Source organism: Terrapene carolina, unplaced genomic scaffold (assembly GCF_002925995.2).
Source record: "Terrapene carolina triunguis isolate 2854851 unplaced genomic scaffold, T_m_triunguis-2.0 Scaffold44636, whole genome shotgun sequence".
NCBI lineage: Eukaryota > Metazoa > Chordata > Testudines > Emydidae > Terrapene > Terrapene triunguis.
This window is the reverse complement of record NW_020708987.1, coordinates 1060-11001: the sequence shown is the minus strand read 5'-3', so window position 1 is coordinate 11001 and position 9942 is coordinate 1060. Positions and strand designations below refer to the sequence as shown.

The 9942-nt window shown below is 45.4% G+C and overlaps 1 protein-coding gene across 1 annotated transcript; it reads left to right on the top strand.

The window, feature by feature from the left end:
- Positions 1–386: 386 nt before the first annotated feature.
- LOC113405593 (fibrocystin-like) lies at positions 387–9227 on the top strand (the record flags this gene model as incomplete). The annotated part of the gene is made up of 4 exons (XM_026646813.2): positions 387–492; positions 2476–2754; positions 7062–7192; positions 9092–9227. Coding segments are annotated over 4 exons (652 nt in total), but the record flags the coding sequence as incomplete, so codon positions are not given.
- Between the last annotated feature and the right edge of the window lie 715 nt (positions 9228–9942).

Below are 9942 nucleotides of genomic sequence, written 5' to 3'. Positions count from 1 at the left end.
ATCTGGAGACTTCAACAGCTGAGATAAGGGAAATTGGGTGGGTCAGCTTTTGTGGCCTGCATCATGCGGGGGGTCAGACTAGATGACCATAATGGTCCCTTCTGACCTTAAAGTCTATGAGTCTATGAGTCTAGCTGGGAGGAGCTGTGACTATCAGTCAAAAACGAGAAATGATCCAACAGGCACCTAGGGAGGTTATCAATATAGGCCCTGGCTTGCCTACAGTGAACCCTAGAAAACTTTGCAATAAACTTGGGCCAAATTTTAAATGAAACTAGGCAAGTTTTGCATGATTCTGGGTTTAATTGTCAGCATTTTGTAGAGCTCTGTTAACAACCTGGGTCCCCTTCCCTCTTTTGGAATAACATTCTTCTCCATTTCTTCAGGTGGTGGTGGTGGTGAATGATGTCCCAGCTAACTGCTCTGGTTCATGCTCCTTTCAGTATTCTCAGGAAGCAACCCCTTTAGTCAGCCATGTGGAGTATTCACTAGGTAACGGTATTTGCACTTCATGGGATGACTGAGCTGTCCAAAGGGCCTCTCTGATATTCGAGATGGGCTCAAGCCAAATGTCTTGGGTCCGAACAGCCCGGAACTTAGGAAAGTTTGGAATCTGTACCCAGTTCTGGATCTGAATTTTGCATCTGGCCCCTATTTCTACAATGGGCTAAAATAAAAACCCCTAGTTATGTGGGGAAAATGCATGAACTTGGTGTGTGGGAATCTGTGTTGGGATCTGAATTTTGTAGTTTGGATCCATCTCTTTTAACTGTATCCCTGACAGCCTTTGGAATTGTGTACAGCTTTGCAAAGGTTGTTTACAGTGCTACCGTTCTGATTGTTGCTGCCTGTGACAGAGGGCTGGGCAACAGCAGCAGGGCCAGTACTCTGGTCACTGCAGCTCTAATTAATTACTCCAGAGCAGACCACATTATGAGGAGCTGTGCCTAATTGACTAAGATGCTAATAATTAAGCCATTAATCAGATGATACAAAAAGTACAGCAAGGAAGTGGGAAAATGGATCAGAGGAAGCCGAGAGTGTGTGTGTGTGTGTGTGTGTGTGAGAGCGAGCAAGCATGTGCATGCATGCGCGCGCGCTCTTCCCTGCTTCTCTCAGGAGATGAGGGCTCCCCGGGACTACTGGTGTAACACTGTATAGAGTTTAAGGGTGGTGGGGAAGTGCTATGGCCTACACTGTACAGGAGGTCAGACTAGATGATTACAGTGGTCCCCTCCGGCCCAAGCAGCAAGGCTGGGAAGACCCCTGAACCTAAAGGGGAGATCTTTTGCGGTAAACTAATTGAACTAAGTTGGACCCCAGGAGAAGGGGGCTATTGTTTAAAGACTCTGGGTGTGAGTGGTTTATTTCTGAACCCTGAGAGCTGAGGGCTGTGTACTTGCAGGACCACACGGGACCACAAGGAGGTGTGCTCAGGCACATTGCCCTATGACAAAGCCTGATCTTCAGCTGTTGTACATCAGCATAACTACACGGAAGTCAACAGAGTTACGTCAAATCACACCAGGGTCTAGTCCAATAGAATTAAACTGATGGAGGCCATTTTATTTTATCTTTCTTATCCCAGAATATTATATATAAGGTGGACTGAGTGTCACAAAATCAGGACTAGAGATGGGTGCACTATTCATAGCCAACAATTTATCTGAAAAATGTTACCTCTTTATTCAGTTTGTCGGACAACAGACAATTGTGTGTGCTGTTCATAACTGTTTGATGCACAGTCCAGGCAAACATATTTCAGCCTATAGATTGGTTGCAACCAATCTACTACTCATGGTGTGTGATTGGTCACATAAGTCACACGATCTTGTTTCTAATCACTACTACAATTCCCATGAGGCAATGTGTTGCTAGGGAAATGCAACTTAATGTCCTGTTGAAGAGATTCAAAATGAAACATTTTGGGTCAGTTCATGAAATGAAATATTCCAATTTGGGTTGAATTTTCCCGTGGCAAAATTTGATTTTTGTGGGAACTGCATTTTCCGTTAGAAAAACATTCAGACGGAAAATTCCTGCTCTGCTCTGTTCTCACATAGTGTCTTGCAGCACTCAGCCAGCTTTAGTGGAGACCAGAGGAAGGTATAGACTTGAGAGGGAGGAAAATGGTAAACGTAGAAGACCTCTGTTCTTGTTGTTTGTAGTGTGGTAGTGTCTATGAACCATCGTGGGTCAGGATCCCAATGTGCTAGGCACCATATGAGATGACAATAAAAGTACAAGGGAAGAGACAAAAGGTGAATGCTGACAGGCTCGGGAGGAGCAGAGGGAAACGATTTTTTATATTGGGATAACGATAGTTTTGCTAGGCACTCATATAACTAGGGTGATGAAACTGCAGTAAATGCTTAAGCACAGTTAGCCTAAGCAACTTTGTTGTTCTTGGGAAGCAAATTTGGGTGTCGTTACTTAACAACAGATTCGTAATTTTGTTTTACTTTATCCTTCCAGCTGATGGACTCCACACCAGAGTTTATATCACAGGGTCTGGCTTTGCTGAGGACAGCCAAGCACTGCAGATAGAGGTGAACCACACAACCTGCCAAGTCACGACTTCAAATCAAACGGCTATAGTTTGCTTGATGAACGTGTTACCAATGGGACTGTACCAGGTTACATTACTGGTGAGACCTTATGGCTTTGCTCGCAATGCCAGCAAAGGACAAGGCATCTACCTGAGAGTTAAGCCCAGGCTGGAAGCTATTGAACCTCCGACAGCTTCCGAGATTGGTATGTCTGAATTCAGTAGACGCTCTCACCTGAATATCTGCCTTTAGCATTATTGCTTTTGATAGGGTGTTTTTTCAATATTTGTGTATGGGGCTCTCCACCCGACATGGGAGTGACCAGGTTAGGGGCAGTGTTTCTCAGGAAGAGTGGCAGCTGGCTCTGGCTCTTCGCTGGGGGTGCTACAGCTCCTGGCTAGCTGTCTTGCAGTGCGGATGGATATGGGTGTATGCTACAGCTCTGGTTAGCGGTGAGAGTTTCATGGCTAATTTTCTCATGTCATTTTGAAAGCTGCCCGCGAAGTGTAATAAATCACTACACTCTGTCCTTTGAGTGACCAAATGGAAACTGTGTCTCTGGCTAGCTACAAAATGTAGTGAAAAAACCTCAAAAAGCAAAGCCCAAACCCATATTTTCCCTCTCACCTTTAAAATAGTGCCCTCCTTTTTCCTCTTCTATCTCCTCTTTCTGAAAAAGAAACATTCCCAAGCTATCCACAGAGTTTAAGTCCAGAAGGAACCATTATGATCATCTAGTCTGGCCTCCTGCATAACACAGGTGACTCCTGCATCAAGCCCATAACTTGTGGTTGAGCTAGAGCAGTGGTCAACAACCCGTCGATCGCGATCTCCGGCGGCCCAGTTTGGCTGCAGCTAAGGCAGACCCCCTGCCTACCCTGGTCCCACACCGCTCCCAGAAGCGGCCAGTGCAGCCCCACAGCCCCGGGGGCGGGGGAGGCAGGGGTCTACTTCTGCGCGCTGCTCCTGCCTGCAAGCACTGCCCCCACAGCTCCGATTGGCCGGGATTGCTGCGGGGGCGGTGCTTGCAGAGAGGGGCAGCGCGTGGAGCCACGTGCCCCCTGCCCCCACAGGAGCCGCAGGGGCATGTTGGCCCCTTCTGGGAGCAGTGTGGGGCCGGGGTAGGCAGGGAGCCTGCCTTAGCCTCGCTGCGCCCACTGCCAACCAGGAGCCGCCGGAGGTAAGTGCTGCCCGGCGGGAGGCCGCATCCCAACCCTCATCCCTGAGCCCCCTCCCAGAGTCAGCACCCCAAACCCCCTCCTGCACCCCAAACCCCTCCCGGAGCCAGCACCCCATACCCCCAGCCCTGAAACCGTCCCAGAGCCAGCACCCTATACCCCCTCCTGCACCCCAACACTCTGCCCCAGCCCAGAGCCCCCTCCTGCACCCAACCTCCTGCCCCAGGCTCAGCCCAGAGCCCCCTCCCACACTGCAAACCCCTCGGCCCCAGCCCAGAGCCAGTACCCCCTCCCAAACGCCAACCCCTTGCCCCAGCCCGGTGAAAGTGAGTGAGGGTGGGGGAGAGCGAGTGACCGGGGTGGGGAGGACGGAGTGAGCGGGGCGGAGATGGAGTGGGGGTCCCAGATGTTTCTGTTCTTACATGGATGGGATCCTGGTATGGGGAAGGTTGGGAATTGCTGCTGTAGATCATTAAAAAAGAGGTAGGTGCAATGCTTTGTCATTGTTTATTCCCCTCTCTACACCCCTCGTAATCCAGATCCTCTCCTGATTGCAACGATCTTTCACTCATTAAAAAGAAAAGCAAGTATATTGTTATCCTACATTACACATGCTTTGAACATTTGTAATTGGAAAGAATTACAGCTTCCATCTGTGTTTTTAATTTCTTCCATTAAAATGCCTCTCCAATTCTCTCATAAAGTATGCAGACATGATTTTGCATATGGATATCAGTGCAGATATCAAAACTTATGTGCATTAATGGATATAAAGTACACATGAATAGGGTACACTTGATTTGGGGCTGTTTATCCCGCAGACACAACAGGAGAGACCTGGCTTAAATTTTGAGTTGTGTTCCACTGTTGTAAACACAGGAAACTCAGCCTTCTAGAGGGAGAGGCTACAGAGTATCTTATATCACTCAGCAGTGATTCCTCGTGTGAAAATAGCATCAACATAAATGGGGTCAAAGCGGTGTTCCATTCAACGTACCTTCCATGAAGGAAGATCATGTCAAGGCACAGAATGTAGAAATTACTTTATTTGGTCAGATTAGTACATCACTTGCATTCTTTGTCAACACCGAATGTCTTTCTAAAGATATATTCCAGCTCGAACAAGTTATGGGCTTGCTATAGAAGTTACTTGGCCTTTAACAGTTCGGACTAGATGATTTTAATAATCCCTTCCAGCCTTAAAATGTATTAGTACAGTGGTTCATTTAGGCTGGTATGTCTTCAACCATGGCCAGGGACACATGCTTCAAAAGAAGGTGCAAGTAACCTTGTAATAGATAGTTATTGCATAGCCTTCCCATAGAAGATGTTTCTTCCTCACCACTATTAGTTACACCATGAAACATGAGGGTTTATATCCATTCTAATTTTTGTTATCCTATCTCATATAACTAAGGATGATCTCATTATTCATACAACATGCTACTCTTTTGTTTGAATTCTAAGCTCTTGACATCATTTATATCTTTTGGCAGTGAGTTCCAAAAGTTAGTATGCATTGTGTGTTAAAATGAATTTCAGGAAAGAGTGGGTGTGTTTGTAAAACAGTGAGAAAATGGAGTTATTGTCCATAGATAAGCTCCTTGCCACCTGCAAAGGCCTTTAATAAAGTGGTGTCTGGAAAAAAATGTAGAGGCAAAATGTGTCAGTCATCCTATTTTCTGGCCCAAATCATTGCTGGAGTAATCTAGTACCACTCCACTGATTTTTACTGTTCATTATTTGCATATGATATCACCAAGAGGCCCCAAGTGAGAGCAGGACCCCATTGTGCTAGGTGCTGTATATACGCATGGTAAGACAATTCCTGCTCTAAAGACCTTGCATGAGACAGGCACAGGGTAGGAGAAATGCAGTAATACTATCCCCATTTTACAGACAGGGGATTCAGGCGGAGAGATGGAATGACTTGCCCAAGGTCAAACAGGGAGTATGTGGCAAAGACGGGAACAGGACCCAGATTTCCCAAGTCCCTGTCCAGGGCCTTAACCCCCAAAACATCCTTCCTCATTGTGAAGCGCTTTGAGCTCTACAGATGAAGAATGTTGTATAAGAGCTAAATGGTATGTGCTGCCGTGATAGCACTCACACATTGCTGTTACAAAAGCTCTTTACCACTAGTCTTCCACACTGTCAGTTATGATGTAATTTCAGAGTAATCAGGTTCTAATATCTTGGGTTCCTAGCTAGAATGAACAGCTGTGGGTTTTTTGATGTGTATCAATTTGTCTGAGAGCTGCATCAAAGAACAAAGCAAAGGTTGGGACACCGTGCAATTAACCCAGGGTTTGCTTCATCTTTGCCCTTTCACTTCTAGGTGTCTCTTAAACTTCTGGTTGACTGAAAGACCAGAGTCAGGATCCTGGGTATTGGGATAGGAATTGAATATCTCGTAAAGACAGCTAAAGTCTATCTCTTGCTTTGAGTGTCATCCTGAGCAATGCTGAAGACCTCCAACTCTCATTGGCTTATATGAGAGCTAAGGTCAATCAGTAGCTCACAGCATCTAGCCCTCTTGTGACTTTCTTTCTCGCACCCTACTGTAGTTCAAACCCTGCTGTGTCTCCTTTTCTAGACTGTGTGTCACGGACACGTGCCTCAGCCTATTTCACAGCAGATATTTGAGCTGTGAAGGCACCTGCTGCATAAAGCTCATTTTTATTGGTGGTGCTTTGGTTTAGTCACTCGTTTCACACTGGGGTCAGGGATCTTTCCTGGGCTGAGATCACAGGCCTGATCTACACTAGGGGAAGGATCAATCTAAGATATGCAACTTCAGCTACGAGAATAGCGTAGCTGAAGTCGACGGATCTTAGATCGACTTACTTCGCGTCCTCGCGGCGCGGGATCAACGGCCGCCGCTCCCCCGTCGACTCCGCTTCCGCCTCTCGCCCTGGTGGAGTTCCGGAGTCGAAGGGGAGCGTGTTCGGGGATCAATGTTTCATGTCTAGACGAGACACGATACATCGATCTCCGATAGATCGATCACTACCCGCCAATCTGGTAGTGTAGACGTACCCACAGTGCTGGCCTTGCCAGACTAATCGAGTCGGGCATGAAAACATTTCTCTGTCATAGACAACAGTCCAAATAGTAGACTAGAGGAATCCCAAGTGAGGGATGAGAAACTGAAGTGCAAAGAGATTAAGTAACTTGGCCAACAGAAAGCCAATAGCAAAGTTGGGAGTAGAACCCAGATCTTCTGACCCATCTGCTTATGCTTTAAACAGTAGGAAATGCTCCTTATTGGAGTTGATGCATTTTAAAACACTTTCTGTACACTGCACTTACAATGAAATCATTGGTTTTGTAGGAGGGTGCTCAGTGATCCTCCGAGGGACTGGTTTTGACGGGATAAGCGAGGTATTGTTTGGATCTCACTCTTGTCCAATTAATACCAACACCAGCAGCTCAGTGAGGATTGAATGTGAAGTTCCCTCTCGGGTAAGAAACAGCATTTCATGCTTGTCCATGTAGCCCAGTGGGCCAGCTTGCCTTCATTATATTCTGCTTTGCATTATATTCAGCAGTAAAGCTAGAAACCTACACGCCTGTGTCCTGTAAGGCATTAGCTTCAGCAAGTTAGCATAAGGGTTGAGACCTATGACCTTTGAACAGATGAACAGGCCAATGGAAAGCCCCCTAATATTTGGGGAGCTGAAAATACAGTTTAAGGGAAAGTTCTGACCACAGGTAAATAATTCAACCACAGAAGTGTCCTGGCAACAAACTGACGTACATAACAGGTACATGAGATACATTTAAGGCTAGCCTGCTTGCTTGCCTATATATAAGAAAAGGTATGTGTGTGTATATACACACACACACACATACCTTTTCTTATAAGTTTCTTATTTTCTTATAGGCTTGATTATTTGTTTTATTATAATAGGGTTATATTAGGCTATATTTTGGCTGTAACACAAGGGACCTGCAGGCCACATCCTGTATGGTGAGCTAAGGCAAAGTTAGCCTACGTCTGTCTGGGACCTTTTACCTAGATAAATGGAGCTAAAGCATAAGGTCCATGTATGACTGTGACCTTTAACATAGAGGATGCGTTAAAGCAGGTTGGCATAGGTGCTTTCCTAAGTTCATACCCTTTTAAACGTAACAGGTACACCACAACTTAGAACTTGGAAAGAACTGAAATAACCAGTTAGGACAGAAATAACAAATGTGATACCTAACCACAAAAGGGCCATGGTAACGAATTGACTTATATAATAAGTTGAGATCATTGATATACTAACCTATAGGAAAAAGACACTCCAACATTAGTGAGGTGAGGAAATACAAATAAGGAGAAGGGAAAAATCCCCTACTGAATATGCATTGAACGTAACAGTATCAGCGTAACATATTATAAAAGTGGCATCCCAGCTTAGGAGAAAGAGAAGTAGTCCTTGGGAATTATGCCAGAATTGTGCCAGAATTATGGCAGAATTGTGCCAGAATTATGGCCACTGGTGATGATGGGGAAGGTGACGTTAACATTTTCGCTTGTTCTACACGGGATGGTGTGAGTATATGGAGGTGCAGATGTACATTCTGTAGTATCTCTATCTATCTTACTAAGCTGGGGTGTTTGGAATTGTGCTAAATGTATTAATAAACTATATTTGTAAATATAAAAGAGTTCCTATATTGTGAGTGTTTCAACTGTGCACATTGGGGTTCCCAACTATATAATAATTTAAATAATACTGGGCCTGATCTTGGGGCAAGAACCTGTCAACCTTCAAAGTGATAACTGGGGATTCTTAAGTAATCAATATAATTAATACATAATTTAAGATCAGGCTACCCCCATCTGGGGGAGAATCAATTTGCAGAGGGGTGGGAGAGGCTCATGTGGCCCTTTCTCTTGTATCTATATGTTCATCACCGGTAGACTGCTTGCAGGCTATATGTGTCCAAGTCGTTAAGTGCTGTTCCAAATCAATGGCTGCAAACACCAGGCTCAGTAGTTAAGCTTCACACAAACAGAAGTGAGACTAGAATGGCAAACCTTTGGCTCCAGCAACATATGTCCGTATCACTTGAGCTAAAGGAGACTGTCTGGCTACTGTAGTAGTGTTATGGCTCATATTTTCTGAAGGCACCCACTACTGGGCATCATAATCACACACACTTGAGCAGAGGGCAGTGGTGGCCATACACGTTAGTCAGCACCTTGCAATGACCCATCTTGGGTTCTACTTATGCTCTACAGTTGCTTCTCTAGCTGATAAGCTCAGGTCAGGACATTAATGCTCTTAATCTTGCATGTAAGGGAAGGAGGTACTTGTATTTTACTATGACATGTTCACCTCTGCTCTTTTTTTAAACTCTGTTTTCCAGGGGGATGAAGAATATGTTGTCCCTGTGACACTAACCGCTGGGTCCCAGTCTGCCACGTTCACTGAGGTGTTTAAGTACGATCCTTCTTTAAATCCAGCTGTTGTATCACTGAGCAGAAACAGAAGCAGCACAGCAGGTGACAAAGCCACAGTCTCAAAATGCAAAAAGATGGCTGGTGTAAAAATATGACTGCTCTAAAAAGTTTCATTTTCCATTGTCATCAACAACGTGGGCGGGGCAGAGGCACTAGGTGACTAAGAGGACTAGGGATTGACGCTGGCACATGGCGCCTTTTACTCCCAGGTCACCAGTTCCAGTCTGGCCTTGTTCAGTAGTGAACAAAGGCTCTTGCCATCTGATGGCTCCCCTGTGGACCATCTGAGAAGAGTCATTGGTTTCAGCTTAATATAGGTGGGTGTCCGTATTTATAAACCACCATCACAACTGGTGAGCAGTCAAGGGACGAGAATGGGCCATAGAGACTGACCTACCCTCGTGTCCCTGAGGTAGTCCAAATTCAGGGCATAGTAGCATGTGTGTAGTGGGGGATAGAAACGAGCAAGAACGTGTTTTGCTACTGTCCATACTATATCTGTAATAGGGGGTGTAATAATAACACATCTCTCATCCCTTTTCATCAGTAGACCTCAAAGCACTTTTCAAAAGAGAGATCTGGCTGAAAAGTTTCTGATGAAACAGTATCTCAGGCCAGGATAGAATTTCTGGAAAGAAAGAGAGAAGCCACCATAGACTAGCCAAATAGCCCAGTGATTAGGGCACTCAATGTGATATGGGAACTTGAACTTGGGTCCTCTGTCTGCTAAGTGATTGACCGAAGGACTAGGCTATTG